The sequence below is a fragment of the Epinephelus fuscoguttatus genome, linkage group LG6 (assembly GCF_011397635.1).
Source record: "Epinephelus fuscoguttatus linkage group LG6, E.fuscoguttatus.final_Chr_v1".
Lineage (NCBI taxonomy): Eukaryota > Metazoa > Chordata > Actinopteri > Perciformes > Serranidae > Epinephelus > Epinephelus fuscoguttatus.
Genome location: NC_064757.1, coordinates 8,010,987 through 8,031,116, shown reverse-complemented (window position 1 = coordinate 8,031,116; position 20,130 = coordinate 8,010,987). Strand labels below are relative to the sequence as shown.

The window sequence follows — 20,130 nt, the reverse complement described above, 5'->3', positions numbered from 1 at the left end:
AATGAGCATAAAGAAACAAAACATTTAAAAACAATTTGTGCAACATTTAAGAAAGAACATATAGTATAATAGTAAGATGAAAAGGGTCGACATTTCACAGTCAAAAACTCCACATCCTGAGAGCAGAACTGGGAGATCATCTTCATCACAACACCATGAATTGTTTGTGTATATTGCCAGACCGCCACCACAGAGCTTACCAGATGATGCAGCCTCTCTGTCTGCTCTATGTAGTGTTAGCCCTGTTAGCTCAACACCAGAGTCTGATATGTTACCATTCATCCATGTCTCAGCGAACACAAGGACGCAGCAGTCCCTCACTCCTTGGTGAGTGGATCTCCACAGTCGGATGTAATCTAATCTGGGAACAGCTGGTTTGATGGGGTTAGCTCTTAGCCTAGAGCTGCCTAGAGGTTAGCTTTTAGCATAGAGCTAACCCCTCCCCCTTCCCCCACTAAGCGTCCGTCACAGCCTTGCCAGCGTCTCCGCGTCGGGGCAACTCCAGGCGAAACCACGGTCATCTCAGGGCTAGCTCGATGTAGAAGGCCAAGCTTGCTACACATCCTGAGCTCTCTTGGTTGTAGCGTTAGATCTCTCCAGCGGTTTCTAATGTCTGTTAGAAACTCGCGTATTGCACTGAAGAATTTACTTCGCCGGTGTACACAGAGGCTGCCGCAAGCATTGGTTGTGCCGCCATGTGGATTCAAACTTAGAGGCAAACTAAAAATACCTGTCCAGCAGAAACTCTGCGACCATCTTGTCCCTTTTTTATATCCACAAGCATCCCGTTACTAGTTTATATCCACAAGCGTCCCTAATACTAGTTTATATCCACAAGCGTCCCTGTTACGTGGTCGTGGACCATCATGTAGTCTGTCATGTCTGTTGGCCAAGTCATTTTATGTACACATGGAACACTATTTTGTAGAGCATCTTCATTTTGAACACAGAAAGGCGTCGCACAAGTAAGTCAGTAAGTTGGCATCGGTGCAGGCTTGCTGTTGGAGGGTTTTATAGCCCACCTCTCCTCCCTGCTGCACTCAGTGTGGCAGACCCTCTGCATGAATGCGGAAACAAAGTGGAAGTAGGTAGTGACAGTGTGTAAGGGGGGGTTTGGGAAAGGCCCTTAGTCTAAAGAATATTGCTCCATAGCACTAGTTGTAGCCAGAAGCTCAACAGGCTACCTTTAAGTACAACATGTTTCAACAAGATATCGCAACTAAAAATGTGCTGTATATGTTTGAGAAGACCATTAAATGTTAACACATGTAACACTGAAATGACCCACTGTGATGGAAATGCTGAATCCAGTGTGTGATCTGCACAGCATCCTAAGCAAATCTACACTTGTTTTACAGTTTGGAAATTTGACAACAGATTGACGACATGTCAACTATAAGTTGTATTCATCTGATGGATGATTCACAATTGCACAAGTTGGCATAGCCGCACAGTGTAATTAAGAGGATAGGGAAAGCTACAGGATCTCGCTGCCAGCAGGGAGCATAGGCTACTGTTGATTTGTTGGTAGAGCTCTCTGACAGGCAAAAAAAGTTGGTGTTCTGCCAAAGTAGCTCTTGGCAATAGACACCCTGGCATTTGCATTTAAGGCTGTTTCTGCAGAGACAAGTTCATTTGTGCAACTCTGTAAACACAGCATCAGTCAGAATGCGGTGGCTTCAGGAGAGGGATTGCCTGTTTGCTTAGAGAGCAGAGAAGGAGAATTTTGAAGATATTATCAGGGAAGAGATTGCACTGCCCTTAGGTGACACAAACACAGGTGTCCACAGCAGATTGCATTTTAAATGAAACCCAACCCGTTACAAGCTTTAAACTGTTGAGGTTTGACCTTCCATTTTCCTCTTGTAGGCACTCAAGTCTTCAGCTCTATCAGATATAAAAACAGCTAATAAACCGTATAAGTAAAGTGGTGGCAAGGTAGCAGAGATGAATAGATGGCTTTGGCACAGACTTCTCTATAATCTGATCTTTGTTTTTATGAAGAGGTTTGTTTGTGCTGAAGTACATGATCTCAGTTAAATTAATACCAATAAAATCTGATGATAAAAGCAGTAGAGCAATGATATGCCATTACTTGCCTGAGAAATAAGATATGTGTGAAAATGCAACCTAGTATTTACTCATATGATAACAAATCAATGTCAAATCTGAATCTATCTAACCTCTTGCTGTTTTCTGTATATTTTATACATATGCTGGGGAGCTGATTGGGAGATTGGGAACAGCTGTACAGGTAGGGGTGGGACTAATGTCCAAAGGTGGGAAAAGGACAGATGCAGAGCAGCCAGGTAAGAGCAGGCTGATAGATGAGGAGTAGAGGTAAACGCTCTTCTGTCCAACTCCACATGCCCAATTTTAAAAAAAAATTAACTTGTAGTCCTTAGACCCAAAAAACGCTAACTTAAGGTCCAGTGTGTATGATCTAAGGGCATCTCTTGGCAGATGTCGAATGTAATATTCTTAACTATGTTTTTATTAGTTTATAATCTTGTGAAAATAGAAAACCTCTGTGTTTTCATTGCCTTAGAATAAGCCATTTATATCTACATACAGAGTGGGTCCTCTTCCACTGAGTCAGCCATGTTCTTTCTACAGAAGCCCAAAACAGACAAACTAAACACTGGCTCTAGAGAGGGACATTTGCATTGTTGTTGGCCGCTGTAGTCTTACACTCTTGGAACTCGGGAGAAGTTGTAAGTTCTGCAACCTCAACACTAGATGCTACCGTTGTAACAGGAGTGGTTTGAGCCCAATCGCAGCACCAAAAGCAGTGCTGCTTACAGTTTGTCCAACAACCTCAAAACTCTTCAGTTGCATTAGAGTCTCCTTGAGGCGCCACCGACTGTCTTTTTCTGACTTTCACAGGAATTGCAATCATTCTTTGTCCACTCTTATACATTTACAAGGAGGCATAAGTGTGTCAGTTGGTGTTGTTGTTGGGCTGGATGAATGGTCAGAGAATGCTGTGATATTGCTGCTATGTCTTGATAGTGCCTCAGGTCCGCAAACCTCTAGCCCCTCTTATGTCCCAGTCACAGGGAAGACATGTTGCCTTTCTAGATGGTTATCTCTGAATAAAACTGAAAGTATATTTCTAGATTAAGATTTTTTCCATCAATACCAATCATGTATGAGCAATATTGGTTGATCCAAGGCCAATACCAAACATTTTTGTTGTTGTTTTGATTTGTTATAGCAGTTGATATAGTAGTTGGATTACGCTGTGTCAGTTGGACTGCTTTGTAGTCAGTGTTGATAATAATGTGTGTTTTTGGGGGAATCTCACCAAAATATGTGCTTTTGTAGGCCTTGATGATCTCACCTATTTCTAATATCACCTATTTAAAAAAACAACAACTTATAACTTTTTTTTTCTACTTCCAATTAGGGTTTTTTCTTCACAGGCTGAAGGAATTAACCATTGTTAGCAATATTAGTTGATAACAAGGCATTATGTGTTTTTTTGTTATCCAAACATTGTAGCAACATGTCCAAAGATAGAAATTGGACAGTACTGTGTGTACAACCAATTTGATGAAACACAAATAAGACATAAATGCTAATTATCAGTTAATTACCATAGCTGTCACTTACTTTGATGCTCGGAGCAGCCATCTCAGATTTTGAGGTCAGGGTTGGTGAGGCTCTTCCAACCTCCCGACTTGGAAATCCGATTCCGAAATTCCAAGTTCCCAGTTTGAATGGAATGAACCATAATACTCTAAACCAAGAGGATACCATGGTGAACGCTACATATTAGTGTGTCACTATTTTTACTGTGAGTATGTTAGTATGCTGACATTAGCATTTAGCTCAGAAGAAAAAGAAAGCATCTTGGAGCCGTTAGCATGGCTGCAGTACACTTTATTGAATATGTCAACCTCAGTGGCCAAAGTTCTAAAATATTTCACTCAAAACCAAAACTTTCAACATCATAGTGGCACTACAGGAAATGTCACAAGATCACCAAAGTCAGTAGGCCTAGGATTGATCCTCTGGGGACCATGAGGAAATCCATCAAAAAATTGAGACATTTTAGTCTGTTCCAATGGTGGGGGGGTGACCAACTAATAGACACTGCCATCTGTAGAGCCACACCGCTAGCATGACTTAGAATAATTTGAATGATTTATTTATTGATTTATTTTAATTGAAGATTTAACCCATCACATTTTAGAGAAGCCGTGACCTAACCTGTTACCATCCTGTATCCTCAAAGGAATGCAACATCAAGGAAGTATGCGCTATAAGTTCAACTTCATTGCAGATGTGGTAGATAAGATTGTCCCAGCTGTGGTGCATCTGGAGCTTTTCCAAAGGTAAAACCAACCACAGCAAGAGCATTAAAATGATCACCTTTAACTGTCATATACCTACAAATGGAAAATGAGGTTATGTCTTTGCCTTTTCTCTTGCCAGAGTGCCATTTTCTGGTGAGGAGATCTCTGTGTCAAGTGGCTCTGGGTTTGTAGTGTCAGAGGACGGCTGGATTGTCACTAACGCTCACGTACTTACCAACAAACAGAGGATAAAAGTCGAGTTGAAAAGTGGTGTGCACTACGATGCTACAGTCAAGGATGTGGACCAGAAGATGGACATTGCACTCATCAAAATCGAACCAGATGTGAGTGCCCACTGTTTTCCCTCAGCTCCCCAGAGGCCTTTGACTAAATTCTGTTTTGTGTTTTCCTCTGGCCTGGTAGCTTGTCATCATCAAACATCAAAGTGTATTAATCCTGCACACAAAGTTATTGCATGGATATTCTGTGGAGAAAGTCAACAGGGGCCTCTGCCCACCAAAATTAAACTCCATTTCTTAACATGGTCAATTTGTTGACTGAATTCCTCTGGGGTGGTATTTGGTCACGTCTCGTAAATTCAAAGCCTCAGTATTTTTTGGCGAGTTCTGAATAAAACATGTCACTGCACAGACATGCTCTAACACAACCAGCTGCTTTGTATGGTAGAGGGGACTCTACTCCCACCCTCTTCAGTCAGACTCCACTCAGCATGAAGCACATGATTAGCATTTTTAGTACTGATCTGAATACAAGAATACCTCAAGATCCAAATGAGTAAGCCAGAGTAATTTGACTGCTTTATAGGTGAAGGACTGTATAGAAAACACAGCTGTACCATGCTGTAACTCTGTTACATTTTTGGGAGAGGGAGTTCTAAAGCTTGCCTAAAAGGCAAATTTGTCATGACATAACACTCGATGCCCCGGGAGATGTGGCTATAAATTCGACTGAGCATTACAAGCCCCCCGAGAGAAAAAAATGGCCTCATCCTGGAATAAGAGGAGGCAGGCAAAGACAAATCCCATGTTGAGATTGGTGGGTTTTTTTTTTTTTGTTTGTTTTAAAAAACAAACACTTATTTCCAGTGTATTGCTTCATCTCAGGAGCATGGGCAAAGATTTAAGCAGAAGAGCTGTTATTACAAGGGGTAGATTCAGCTTGAAAAGAAGCAATCAAAACTTCTTGAAACTTAGTAATTTTAATTAATAATGTTAACAACATTGTTAAAAAAGCACAGAGCTTGTTTTGTTTTGATGCTGGAGATTTAGTGGCTACACATGTGTCCTAGAGACATGATGGAAAATTATGTAAGACTGAGGACCCTAAATTAGACTCACAGGTAAGATACAAGCACTTCTGAGAAAAACAAAGAGTACTATTGTCTGATTAAAATTCCGGTCCAAGGTTCCACAATTCTTTCTCAGAGGCAGAGCTGCAGGCAGAAATAATTTCACAGATGGAAGACAAAACCTTATTTAAAAAGTACTCAACATTTTTAGCATGTGTCTGCAGCACTGTCGGACTCTAGATGGACCTCTCAAGATCAAAATAAATGCAGCATAACTGATATTTTTTGTATTTTTTAATTCCATACATTCTTCTTTCTTGTCAAAACCTGCTGCCTACATTACTCCACTTTAGGATCACTGACAGTTCGGCTTTAGATTCAGGTGTGTTATGCTAGTAGCAGCTAATGTAGCCTTAAGCCACTGGCCTCAAGCAGAGATGAAGAGCCTGCTACAGAGGTCTGGTAAGCTCTCATCAAACTTGTAGTATCCAGATGCTTCAATGTTGACACAAGTGACATTATTGGAGGACATTATAAGACACCACACAGCTCCCTCTGACACAAAAGACTTTATACTTTTTTTCCACATGTACAGTAGCCTAGTACTGCTCAACAAACACACTTTGATGTGTAAAACTGGTGGAGTGAGCCTTAAATGGGACAAACTGTTCCATTAAAGTACTTCAGGATCAAAGTTATGAAGTATTTCGCTGCTGGAAAGATGGTCGCCCCAGGCGCCCCATGTACAAGGCTGTTGCTGCAGCGGCCCGGGTTCGACTCCAGCCTGTGGCCCTTTGCTGCATGTCATTCCCCCTCTCTCTCCCCCTTCACACTCATCTGTCCTATCAATTAAAGGCTTAAAAATATCTTTAAAAAAGAAATTAATGCTACATTACCAGAGAGAAGGGCAGTGAGCTAAAATATGTTTATGAAAACATTTTAGGTGAGAAATAGGAAACTCAGCAACAGAATCTTGCTTCATATTTGATCAGCACTGCGTAGTTTTACTGTTTGATTTCAGTTTATTCAGCCTCGTTTTTACAATATAGGTAATGGTATGGCGCCCACTTTTCTGTTAACAAACTCTGGTATTACAGCCAAACAGGGCACTAAAATCTGTTTCTGACAAAAACAAAACAAAACAAACAAACAAAAAACATTTTAGGTGAGAAACAGGCAATACGGTAACATAATATTGGTTTGTATTTGAACAGCACTGTCCATTTTTACAGTGTGAACTGAGTTTGGTTTTGCAGTTTGATTGGAGTTTGGTCTGAGTTTGAGAGAGTGGGGTGGCGCTCTTTCTTGATCTGCTTCTATACCCTTTTGTGTCAGTGGTGGCAGGCATATGAGAATGCAGAAGTACAATCTGTAGTTCGAGCAACAGCCATGGATGTAGAAAGAGAAATACTTACAGTGTTGGTGGGGCCCTTTTGATTCCTACGGGAGTTGCTCAGTGGCTCTTGACACCAAAAAAGCTCATTTCCAGGGTATGAAATTACTTGGATCTCCAGCTTTGAGGGGCCCATAGAACAAGGGCACTAGAGCCTTCGGCTGGCCTAGCTGGACCCACCCTCCATTTCCCTTCCCTTCATCCATTATCTTCCCTACCTCATCCTAACGCCATCCTTCCCTCTACTTATCCCTACCAACATTCCTTTATCCCTTCTTCCCTTCTCCACTCATCTCTTCTTATTCAATCTCGTGCATACCTCTTCCATGTCTTATTCCAGGTACCATCTGGGGCGTGTAATCAGCTCGGGCAAAAAAATGCACACACTGAGTCTCCCTCTGTCCGATCTTTAGTATATTCTCCAAGACCAACCTAACAGAAGACTTCCCTCTACCACCTTCCCCCCTGCTACATCCATTCAGCAGTCCTCAACAACTAACACCTACTGAATTACAATTAAACATTTTAATCTGTGTTTTAAAGGTTTACAATTAAACCTTTATATTGTTGTGGCAATATCCTTGCTAGTGAAAAATGCTTTAGTCATGCGACTAAATGTTATCGGACCGAATGGATCAAATCCTGATAGTGAAACTAATCATTTTCTGAGAGTTATGATGCTCAAAAAAATCTAAAATCTATAAATCTACTGATTTACAGGCATTGTTTTCACAATCGAAGTGTGTGGGAAAAAGTCTTTCTGGGCCCCACTGAATCACATGATGGACTTCGACGCTGTGATACCACATTTGGCCACTATGTAAAATTGGCTTCAAAGCCCAGCACTGTTCCCGTGGGCTTGGCAACAGCTGGGGTAAGAGTGAAAATTTTAGTTTTGAGCAGGATAGATTTGAGCTGGGAGATGAGCAGGGAGATCTGGGTGAGGGAAATTTACCATAGTTCATTGACATGATACAAAGCTGGATGAACACTGGCAAAGTATTCCTTTAAGTGTTCCAGTTTGTAGTCTTAAAACAGAATTTAATCTGCACATTTCTTTGCCCAATACTTTGTTTGTCACCACAAAGTTTGATCTAGAGGTGCTGAGTCAAAGGAAACTGTACTTGCTCTAGGTTCTTGCTTAGATTTGCCTCTCCTCCAAAAGCCCTCTTTCAGTTCTGGAAAAAAACAGAGAAATGTCTTCAAGAAGCTACATCAAGCAAGTCTATTGGAATGCTGTAGAAACTGTGAATAGACCAGAATCTTTTGGCTCTTAAGAAAATAAACAACAAAAACCTCATAGCTCTGAGTGATAATCAAATCTTCCTTGACCATGACCCTCCAGTCAGTCTATACAAACCAGTAGTCCCTGTATCTTGGACCTTAAACTTATAAATAATAATGACATTATTTTACCTAGCATATGTTCCTGTTCCATTCTTAAAATTGATTGCCTGCCTTGTTTCAGAGTCCCTTGCCTGTGCTCCATCTCGGCCAGTCCTCAGACCTGCGCCCTGGTGAGTTCGTGGTGGCTGTGGGAAGCCCTTTCTCCCTTCAGAACACCGTCACAACCGGCATTATCAGCACTGCCCAGCGCAATGGCCTGGAGCTGGGCTTTAAGGACTCGGACATGGACTACATCCAAACTGACGCCATCATTAATGTCAGTGAGACCACAGTTAGCCTTATAGACACCATCATTTTATTTCTTGCAGTTTTACGTTTCCTTTAATCTGCCTTAACAATGTTTGTTCCACCATTTTTGTTGCTCTCATAGTATGGCAATTCTGGTGGGCCGCTTGTCAACTTGGTAAGAGGATTTATGTGCTATGTCGTATGAAAAGTGATAATACCATTATTCATCATTTGCATATTTGTTCTGCTTTCTACTCTGTATGAAATCTTTCTTGTTTTATTTATGACAGTGAGGACTAAGGTCATCATTTGTTTTATTTAATACCCAAAGTCTCTAGTCTGCTTCCTCAGGTTCAAGATTAAGCCTCCCTCACAGTATTTTAGGACACGACCTTATTATGGAGGCCTTTGTATTGCTACTATGAAATAAAATCATGCAGATGGTACATTCATTTATCGAGGCTGCTGCCTCCAGTTTCCTATCCCTAAAAATGCAGTTCTTTCTTCAGGAGAACAATTGTCGTACAGAAGGTGCATTTTACAAAAATGTACTATGAAAACTATAAGTTACTACATAACCAAGACTGATGTTTTTGTTGTTGTTGTTGTTATTGTTTGGTTTCTTTTTGCAAGTAAAAAAGAACACTAGACTATGAACTATGATATATGCATTGGAAGAAAAAGATACATAATACTCTCTATCACTTGCAAAGCTATGAAATCAGTGAAACTCTAAAGGGACAGTCTGCTCCAAAATCAAAAATACATATTTTTCCTCTTACCTCTAGTGCTATTTATCAGTCTAAATTGTTTTGATTTGAGTTGCAGAGTGTTGGAGATATCAGCGGTAGAGATGCCTGCCTTCTCTCCACTGTAATGGAACTAGATGGCACTCGGCTTGCAGTGCTCAAAGCGCCAAAAATTACATTTGAAAAATTCAACCGCAGTTTCTCTTTCCAGAAATCATGACCCAGTTACACAAGATAACCCACAGACCTTGTTGTGAATATGCATGAACTGTTTTCTTTGTACCGAACTACACCTGATAACTGTTATCACCACACAGAAAGAAGCATACATCTCCTCATGGACGAGAGGCTTGTGCTCATGACAGTGCAAGATGTAAACATTAATGGCGTCCTTGTCAGCTGAGCTGGAACATTAGCTAGTTCAGTGGTGCTAGGGGAGCTAGCAGTAGATGCACACTTTCTTCTGCGTGGTGATACGGTTGGTGAGTGTAGTTCAGTACAAAGAAATTACTTCTTACATGAAACTGCTCACAACAAGCTCTGTGGATTATCTTGAGAAACTGTGTCATGATTTCTGGAAAGAGACACTGCAGCTGAGATTTTCAAATGCAAACACCTCCAGCACTCAACAACTCACACCAAAACAATCTAGGGTGTATTTCGTAAATCAACCATGATGCTCTAATGAGAGCGCTGTTGTTTGGAGAAATGGAGCGTTTTATTTCTACAGAAATTAACAAACCATTAATCACACATTCACTCTGCTTGGCACTCTGCTGCTCCAAGACTGGGGTGTTCTGAGCAACCGAACAGTACATTCCAACAGCGTTTCAAATTTATGTATGGTCCAGTTTGTGCCAATGTGCGCCCTGATGTTTTGAAATGTGTTTATGCTGTCATATAGTTATCCCCCTTGTTAGTGCGTAGTGCTAGGGTTACTGGGAATGGGAAACAGAAATAGACTTCGACACAAAATCGGCACTCGGAGTGAGTATTTCAGAATGCATCCCCTGTTTAAGATAGTTTATGTCAAACTTGGCCTTGGGTGCCCTTGTAAATCCAATCTGACACTAAAAGGAGAGTGCTGTTGTTTAAAGTAAAAGAGCGTTCTATTTCTACATGAGTTAGCAAACCATTAAGTTAATCACACATTCACACTCTGCTGCTCTGTTTCCCCAGACAGAGTGCCCAGTTTACACTGTTGCACTGATAGAGTGGTGTTCTGAATGACTGAATAGTGCATTCTAACTGAACTACGAATTTACAAGCAGTCCAGTTTGTGCCAGAGTGTGCTCCGGCACTCAGACTATTTCCGAACACACCCCTAGATTGATAAATAGCACTACAGGTAAGACTATGCTTTTTGATTTGAGGGTGAACTGGCCCTTTAGGACCACAATCTCATGGCTCTCCATTCTATGTTTAACAGGATGGGGATGTAATAGGTATTAATACTCTGAAAGTGGCAGCAGGAATCTCTTTCGCCATCCCTGTGGACAGAGTACGTCAATTCCTTGCTGATTCCTACATCAGACAAGTCAATGGTGAGCGGGAGCTAATGCTAGTATTGTGGATATAATCAGTCTCTAGGAGTTTCTCAATGAGCTCATTCACTTATTAAAAATCCATTTATTCATTTGTTCATATATTTGCCTCTAGGAAATACAGGACAAAAAAAGAAACACATAGGCGTCCGGATGCTGCAGCTCTCACCAACGTAAGTAAACCCTAAAAGACCTCATTTCTAAAATACTACATATTCATTTCAGGGAGACATCCATTTTAAGGAAGTCTCAAGAGTCTCTGGCCACTCTAACAGCACTGTGAGGTTATACCATGGATGTATAAGAACTGGATATCGAACTTTAAGATGCCATATGTTAATGTCAATTGAAAGTGCTTGCAAGCACATAGGCCAAAAAGTGTGAAGCTTCCAGATTTGCTTCTGCATTGTGTGGCTGCACTGCAAATGTGCATTACTTTTACTTAGTAGAAGTGCATGGTAAGGGTGAGTAATAAAGATAATAGAGACATTTAATCACAGCATGAGAAATTTTATATCACAGTATCAATTAATGCTATGATTTTGCGCATTTTATCAAAATTAAGGGAACATCTGCTTTTGGCTAATCTAGGAAATACCTGTAAAATCGACCTATTCTCACTCCCAACTTGTCAAATACCGACGCTTAGTCAGTGGCCCTCGGCATCAGATGGCTTTTAGCTGTGGTATAAGCCGCACTGGGCAGTGGCATTTTTGGCACTCAGAGCAGCTGTCATAGTATAAAGAGCAAGACAGGTCTCATAGGGTTGGTGGGTCCCATGTGAAAACAAAAGTCAATCAGATTATTTTGATAGTAACGTGTGCTCGTATCTGTGCTATGTGTCACATGATGTTATATTGCATTAGTAACAACTGTAGCCTACTTATTTTATGCCAAATCATGTTTGTTTTTCTAAACCTAACCACATGCTTTTGTTGCCTAAACCCGAGGAAGTAAAACTAAAAACAAAGTTTTTTACTTACACTTTAAGTTTATTTTGAAAAGAGAATGTATGCATCTAACAAAGGGAAACTGTACATTTCTAGTGAAAATGGATTTTTTTTTTTTTTTTGAAAAGCGACAATGCATAGAATGAGCTTAAGATGCAGTTCCTTAATGTCCAAAACTGACACTGGAAGAGTACCTTGATGGTGGTACCCTGCCATGGTTTCATCATGGCAACGGCCCGTGACAAGTTGGGAGTGAGAATCAGGCTACCTCATCATATTGATGAATAAATCTAGTAAATTCAGTATTCACATAAAGCATTCCTTCTTATTGATTTTGCACTGTTTCTACCATGGTCAAACACAGCCAGATTTGAACTGAATATTTACTTATATCATATAGGATTATATGTACACCTTATATAAGACATGTTATGGTCATATATATATGTATATATGAACGTCTTTTTGAACAAAATGTTGATCCAACTTGAGTTGTTTCAGGTGTTTTCAAATTTCTCTAATCCGTCTTTGTCTTCACTTGTCCAGTTTGATTCAACATCTCAAAGAGCGTGTGGATGAATTTCCAAATGTGAGCTCAGGTGTTTACATTTATGAGGTAATACCCGGAACAGCTGCATCCAGGTAAGAATCACAGTACAATTACTTCTACTATGTGGTGTGAATCCCCATTCCAATCCCATTTAGCTCATAGTTTCAGAAAAAAGGGATTATACAAGTCATTTTATTGGCTGATAATTTGCCTTTCTTTTTCATTGGTTTTTCACTGGTTCACTCTCACTGCTCTCATCCGCCTTGTTTCCAGCTGTAGCAAGCAGCTTTCATAACGTATGAATTTTGAAAATAAGCGTAGTTTACCTTTAAATAGTAAAGTGCACTTGTATAGCATCTTTTTCATCTTCCAAACACTGCTTTTACACTACATGCTACATTCACACACTGGTGACTGAGGCTACCATAAATGCCACCTGCTCACCTAGACATCAGTTGCAATTTCGGGTTCATTATTTTGCCCATTTATTTTGCACTTTGACATGCAGACTTGAGGAGACAGGGAACGAACTTTCAGCCTTCCAATTAGTGGAGAACAGAGGAGGATTAGAGGAGGACTTTGACAATGTTTTCATGAGTTTGCCACTCTATGGCAATGTGAAAGACTGAGAAGACAACACTGACATCACCGTAACAACTTGTTATGGTGAATGTGTTAGCAAACCATTGCTTAAATGCACATTCAGCAGTCACAGAGTAACTTTAACATTCATTTGGAGGTGTGTATGGCAATGTTAGTCCAGTATTACACTATTTCTTTGGTCTCCAGCAACTCCTTAGAAAGCTTCTGGCTCTTCAGCTGCCAAATTCTCCCCAGTGTTCACCAGCTAGTTGCTAACGTTGTCTGATTGGTGCTGGACAGGTTGTGTACAATGTTTTTATTTTTTTATTTTTTTTAGAAGTTTTGGCCGTCTGCTGTAGACGAGATGAGTGACACTGAAATTTTGGGGGGTTGGCAAACTATACCAAATGAGCCAAAAGACACTCTGTAAACTGAGGGAAATTGCCGAGATGGTTGATAATTCTATGTGGGTTCATCACTCAGCCCGACAGCTTTCACATGACATATTTGTTATTTGATTCACTGGTAATATGAGAATGCTGATGAGTGCAACTTTCATATCAGTTTTTACACTGGAGTTCAGTAGTCTATGGGGTACAGACAATGGAATATTTAGAATGAACAATGCATCTGTGTAGGTTTTTGAATTTCTTATTACCGAGTATTCATGCTAAATCATATCAGCATCACCATTAAAAAAATAAGAATCTCTAATTGGCACATGAACATGACAGTGTTATTCTTCATGACAACCTAACCAATGTATGGTCATACAATTGTTTGTATGATATCTTACAAATATGTACACACAAGGTTTGTATGATATCTAATGAATTAGCCAACCACAAATAGCATCATCACGTTACAGCAGTAACAAAGTTATGCAGGTTAGGTTCAGGCAAGTAAAGTTACGCAGATTAAGTTTGGGTAAAGAAAAACAGTTGGGCATTGTCACAATTGTGACAAGTTTTTTACTTAAAGGACAACTTCGGTATTTTTCAACCTGGGCTCTATTTCCCCATGTGTATGTGTGCGTTTGATTCATGGGTACCACTCGTTCTAAAATTGGTTCAGTATTGAGCCGCGAAACGAGCTGAAACGGTAATGGGGGCAAATGCATCCCATATAAAAGTGCTTTTTTCGCCACTGACCGCTTCAGATCGCCAGTGCTATCTCTGTAGATAGCATATTGTAGCCGCCCTGGGGCAGTGGTGAGTGTGAATGAGTGGAGTCAGCTGTCAGTCAGTGTTGGAGCGGAAAGGCAGAAGTTGTCCCTGCTTGGTAATGTAAATGAGTATGTGTGTGTGAAGTGTGTGTTTTTTCGCCACTGACCGATTCAGATCGCCAGTGTTATCTCTGTAAATATTATACTAACTTAGCCTTTCCCTTACCTCTGGGCTGTGTGATGTCACGAGCTTTGCTCCACTGTGTCTGTAGCTCTCTCTACTCGTGGGACAGCCGTTTTCTTGAGGAAGAGGTGTTTCAGGATTGGATGTCTTCTCTTCTTCGGCTGGCAGTAGTCATCTTGGGAGAAGTGAGCACTGCAGACCCGATGGTCTGCAAGGCGCAGTGTCTGGACAGGAGTGTTAGCATCCATTTGTAGCACAACCAGCCACAACTTAAGCATCTCGCTGTCCGACAAAGGCAGCCTGTGAAAGCTGTACGGGGTGTTGCGCGACATCCTGTTCTTGCGTTCGGGAAAAAGGCCCGTTTATTTGAGCACTCCAAAAACTCCGGTAACACTCCAGGGGGTAGCACGTAAAAGACTCTGTCCTCTGACTCTTCTAGCGTAACACACACTTCACACACACATACTCATTTACATTACCAAGTGGGGACAACTTCCGCCTTTCTGCTCCAACACTGACTGACAGCTGACTCCACTCATTCACAGTCACCACTGCCCCAGGGCCGCTACAATATGCTATTTACAGAGATAGCACTGGCGATCTGAACGGGTCAGTGGCGAAAAAAGCACTTTTATACGGGACGCATTTGCCCCCATTACCGTTTTAGCTCGTTTCGCGGCTCAATACTGAACCAATTTTAGAACGAGTGGTACCCATGAATCATATGCACACATACACATGGGGAAATAGAACCCAGGTTGAAAAATACCGAAGTTGTCCTTTAATGTAAAGTTATGTAGGTTCAGCAAATAAAGTTACATAGATGAGGTTCAGGAAAAGAAACATGTCGGCCATCGTCACATTACATACTTACTGTAAAGTTGTATACTTGACGCAAAGTTAAATAGGTTAGGTTTAGGCAATTTAAGTTATGAAAGTTAGGCTCAGGACAAGAAACACTGTTAGGCATTGTCATGTTACGTACTTAACCTTAAGTTGCGTACGCAACATAAAGTTATGTTGGTTAGGTTAAGGAAAAGAAACGTGGTGATGATGTAACTTAAAACTCAAAGTTCATGTGGTTTTACATGGGACATGAACAACAGTGTCCTGGGGGAATGTCCTGTGTAGTTTGACCCTTCCACCACCCCAAGCTTCCTCCTTATGTGGACTTTTACTCTTTATACTACTTCTTTGTTCAGTCCTGTTGGTGCATTGGTAACATGATCGCAGTACAAACAGTGCATGAGAACAGCCTGACCTAACATGTTAGTTCTTGCATAGAAGATGCAGGTTTCAAAGCAATATACCACATCAGTGAGTTTTCTTTACTAGAAAGCATTACCTGGAGCAAATCAGTATGATGGACAGTGGGAGCTTGGTTTTAAAAATGCAACATCAGTGCTGTGAACTGGCATTTGAAGGCCTCCGGATATTTTTCGAGCTGTAGAATAAGAGCATCCCTGCAGTTCTCAAGGCCGTAGACTGAACTGTGATCCAGTTGCTCATTATAATAAGCTCTGACATCTTTCTCTTGGTGGAGACAGGATCCCTCTCCCTGATTCTTTAGACTCTCTATATTCCTAATTGTCCAATGCCCCCGCCCGTGACATGAAGCCTAAAGCTTTAAACAGCATACAGCAGAAGTCTACACACAGCCAGTACAGCAAAACCTGTCCATTTACCTTGATGATGCAGAATTGTCCACTATACTGCTCCTTGCATCCCTCACTATTATCTTGTGATATTATAATCTTTAATCTTTTTCTGCAGTCAAGTGTATCCTGTCAATCAGTCTGCATAGGCTAATAAGCCTAAGACTAAATAATAAGACTAAATGCCTTAGATGTAAATGTTAACTTTGTCTCTTGAGTGGTGAGGAACCTGACACAGGAGCAGACTTGTCTAAAGGTCAAAGATATTTTCTTGAGGGTGTGTTATGTACCCAGCTGTGTTGAGTCTGTTTTCGTAAGGCTTTATGTGCGAGTGATGAATGCCATTGTTTTCTCTACAGCGCTGGCATAATCAATCACGACATCATCATCGGCATCAATGGGCAGCCCATCCAAACCATAGAGGAAGTGAGGGAAGCTGTCCAGAATGGTCGTGCACTTTCAGTGATGTTGAGACGAAAGGATAAGGATGTCGTGCTAACTCTCATTCCTGAGGACTGACTGATACCACTGCCTATACATGTCAGCAATTAAAGACAAAACGTACTTTAACATACTGTACCGCTGGTAAAACAGCTGTCGGGGATGTACCCTGCATTAATTGGTCTGTTTTGTGTTCACGAGTGAGAACGTTTTGTCAGTTCCTCAGGATGAAGGCGCAAGGGCTCCTTTTTAGAGCTGCCATTTTACACAGAAGTTCAGTGATCTTAGGGAAGGAATCGTCCAAGGATAGACAAGGTTCTACACCTATGACACGAAGCAACTAAACACAATTGTATCACAGCCCAGTCTTAAAATGCAGAAACATTCCAATACCCATACACCCTATTTTGAAGCAGTAAGATGGAAATTAATGACTGAAGTATAATTAGACAGAAAGCAGGTTTGTACACCAAAGAAATGAACTATCTGTGGTCACGAAATGACTTATGGAATAAAATGAACGTGAAAAACTGGTGGATAGAGGGTGAGTCCACCCAAAACCATGCAGATACTTTTGATTTTATTTGCCCAAGTTTTAAAAAGTCCATCTCTGAGATTTATGCCTCCACCCTGATTTGTGGTGCTCACACCATTGGAAAATGTCATTTTTGCTCCAGATTGTGTATAAAGTGCTCATCTGAGTATTCGGCTGAACCCTAGTACATTGTCTCTAAAAACACAAATATCACACTGTTTAAATTTTAAAAGGTAAATAAAAAAATCAATACATCAGAAAGTTATATTGGGTATGACAACTCAAGTTTATAGTTTTTACTTCATACTTAATGATACAGCACTGTGTTCATCCATTGATTGACTTAAGTTTATTCATTCAGGTTTATAAAAAACTTGATCTGTAAATAAATAATTCAGTAACTCTTGCCACCAAAAACATTGATCTGAAGCTCAATTCTGAGTTAGTTCTGTAGTTTGTATTAATAAAGGCTATCAGGGCTGACACATAGAGACAGACATTCACAAGCAGTTTAGAGTCACAAATTAACCTAACCTGCTTGCTTTGGACTGTGGGAGGAAGCCGGAGAACCCAGAGAAAACCCATGCTGACACAGGGAGAACATGCAAACTCCACACAGAAGGGCTCCACCTACCCTGGGTTCAAACCAGGAACCGACTTGCAGTGGGGCAAAAATGCTAACCACTGCATCACCATGCCACCTATTCCATGCTAGGTTTACTGAACTCTCTTAACTCGACATTGTTCAGAATCTTAGGGATTATGAGGAGGTGTTCTTTCATGAGATTTTATTAACAGCATCATAAACAGCCCTAAAAATGTTGTATAAGGCTGTCTGACTGGCTCCACGAGTATGAAAAGATTGTTGAAGTACACAAATTCTCTTATATCATTCATATTCATTAGGGCGGCAGCAGCTCAATCCATAGTGACTTGGCTTGGGAACCGAAGGGTCGCCGGTTCAAGTTCAAGTCCCCGCCCGGACCAGATATATGGTGCAGGGACTGGTAGCTGGAGAGGTGCCAGTTCACCTCCTGGGCACTGCCAAGGTGCCCTTGAGCAAGGCACCGAACCCCCCAACCACTCTGACATCTCTCCATTTAATGCATGTATAGGTCCCAATTCTGCATCCGTGTGTATTTTGGGCCTGTGTGTATATGAAAAAAGGAGTGAAAATATTGAATTTCCCCTTGGGGATTAAGAAAGTATATAAAAAAAATTTTTTAAAAAAAGTGCCACTTAAGAATACATTTGCAACACAAGTGGTTCTTGATCAATTTATTACATAAATGGAGAAATACAATGTAATGACCTTTGAGAATTCAAATTTGGGCCTTGGGCCAGTTGCACAAAGCACTTTAAGTTTGCTCCTTAAGTGTGACACTCAAGATTTAGCTGAGGAAATGACTTAAGGGTGTTGCACAGTATCTCTTATAAGGCTTCCTTAACTGTGAAAAGACATTAAGGTATTTGCTGTTCTGGAAGAGATTTTACAGCAGTAAAATTCTACTGTTTCCATGCTTGAACATGCACTTGTGATAGTCTGGGCTACCTGTTGTCACACTTAAGTATCCTCTCAGAAAGTTGGCCTGATCATAAACAATTGGCAGACGATAAGAAGAAAACCAGATTGGTTTGATTGGTTGAGGAATTCAATAAAAGAAAGAACAAACTAAAAAGTACATTTACAATGTACAGCAAACATAAAGCAAGGAATGTGGGAGGAAAACTGCAACGTTTGGACGGGAACTTAACCACAGTGTTCACAGATGGGCTCACCGTTGACTTTCGTGCTGATTGGAAAGATCCTGATGCATAAAACCACAGAGCAATCATCATTGTAAAAGGGCTGGAAGAGCGCAGCCTCAGAAAGTCTAGTGATCCAACTCCAGGCATTGAGATAAATTATAACCTCTGGTCAAAGTGCAAAATCATTTGCTCATTATTAAGCGGGTCCATCAGGTTCACCCAGTCACTGGACATTTTTTTTTAGGGTGCCTTCATTTTCCTCATTAATCACCACAAACGCAGCCATGTTGTTGTTGTTGTTGTTAAGATGCAGTCAGAGGTACCTTAAGGTTGTTTCCTTACTTTGGCTGCTAAGGTCCTCTGTGCAACAGCTTAACAAACCTTAAGCAATTCCTTAAGTATAAGACCAAGATAAGGAGAAAAACTTGAGGAAACCTTAAGGAGAATTAAGGAACCAATTTTATTTGAAGGGAACCTTCAGATTTAAAGGAAAACTTTTCACTTAAGGTGCTTTGTGCAATGGGTCCTAGATTTATACAATTTTAAACAGTTTGGCCTCTCTGCCTCTGTGTGACTTTGTGTACATTCACTCAGGAAAATTCTATTAGGTCCCCAAGAACATCGTCTATACAAGACTGTACCATAGGCCATCTCAGTGTACTGCATCTGGGCCTGTAAAGGACACAAATAAGTGGAACACCCTACCCTGCCTGTTGATGTGAGTAGCTGCAGCTCTATCAGCACTTTCTGATAGTGTTATTTTCTGTACTTTGTTTTATGCCAGTGTTCTATGACATTAATTATGTTTTTTCACAGAAGCATTTAGTTCTGTCTGTATGTTTTCCACTGCTGTTCAAAATGTTGATCATATGCTGCATCACTGGAGGAACACAATTTGCTCAATCAATCCAGTCTTGTAACCTGCATCAATATCTTGAAGCACCGAGTAGAGACAACAATCTCTTGTATTGACATTCTACCCTTCCGCCAACCACAGTCCATTAAATCTAATCAGAAAACTAAGAACACACTGTACCAGATCCTTTTTATTGAGTCATAACGACTGTGAACAGTGATAAATACAACATCAGACACTTTGGATTGCCTCTCACCATCACAACAGGGGAAACTGGGTCTTCCAGGAACACTTACTTAAAAAGTTTAAGAGCACAAGAAAGATCTACATTAAAACAGTCTGGGATAACTTGTACCCCTGTCCCTCAGTTTAATCTCAAATAGCTTCCATTTTCCTTTTTAAGTTTTTATTTTATTTCAGGAGAAACAAGCCAGTTAAGATCATTTGATCATTTGAAAAGGAAAAAAAACTGTCAAATCAACATGATATTAAACAGAGGATTTAATAATATAAAACCCTTCTCATGTGAAGC

General features: G+C 40.6%; 1 protein-coding gene across 1 annotated transcript in view; it reads left to right on the top strand.

Moving 5' to 3' along the window:
• htra4 (HtrA serine peptidase 4) overlaps positions 1 to 17,307 on the top strand; it is a 28,255-nt gene extending 10,948 nt beyond the window's left edge. The window contains exons 2-9 of the mRNA XM_049579906.1: positions 4,241 to 4,340; positions 4,441 to 4,645; positions 8,472 to 8,666; positions 8,781 to 8,813; positions 10,817 to 10,931; positions 11,047 to 11,104; positions 12,428 to 12,523; positions 16,377 to 17,307. Coding sequence (XP_049435863.1) covers positions 4,241 to 4,340; positions 4,441 to 4,645; positions 8,472 to 8,666; positions 8,781 to 8,813; positions 10,817 to 10,931; positions 11,047 to 11,104; positions 12,428 to 12,523; positions 16,377 to 16,536 — 962 coding nt within the window. The 3' untranslated portion in view covers positions 16,537 to 17,307. The remainder of the gene's footprint in view (positions 1 to 4,240; positions 4,341 to 4,440; positions 4,646 to 8,471; positions 8,667 to 8,780; positions 8,814 to 10,816; positions 10,932 to 11,046; positions 11,105 to 12,427; positions 12,524 to 16,376) is intronic.
• The last annotated feature ends 2,823 nt before the right edge of the window (positions 17,308 to 20,130 follow it).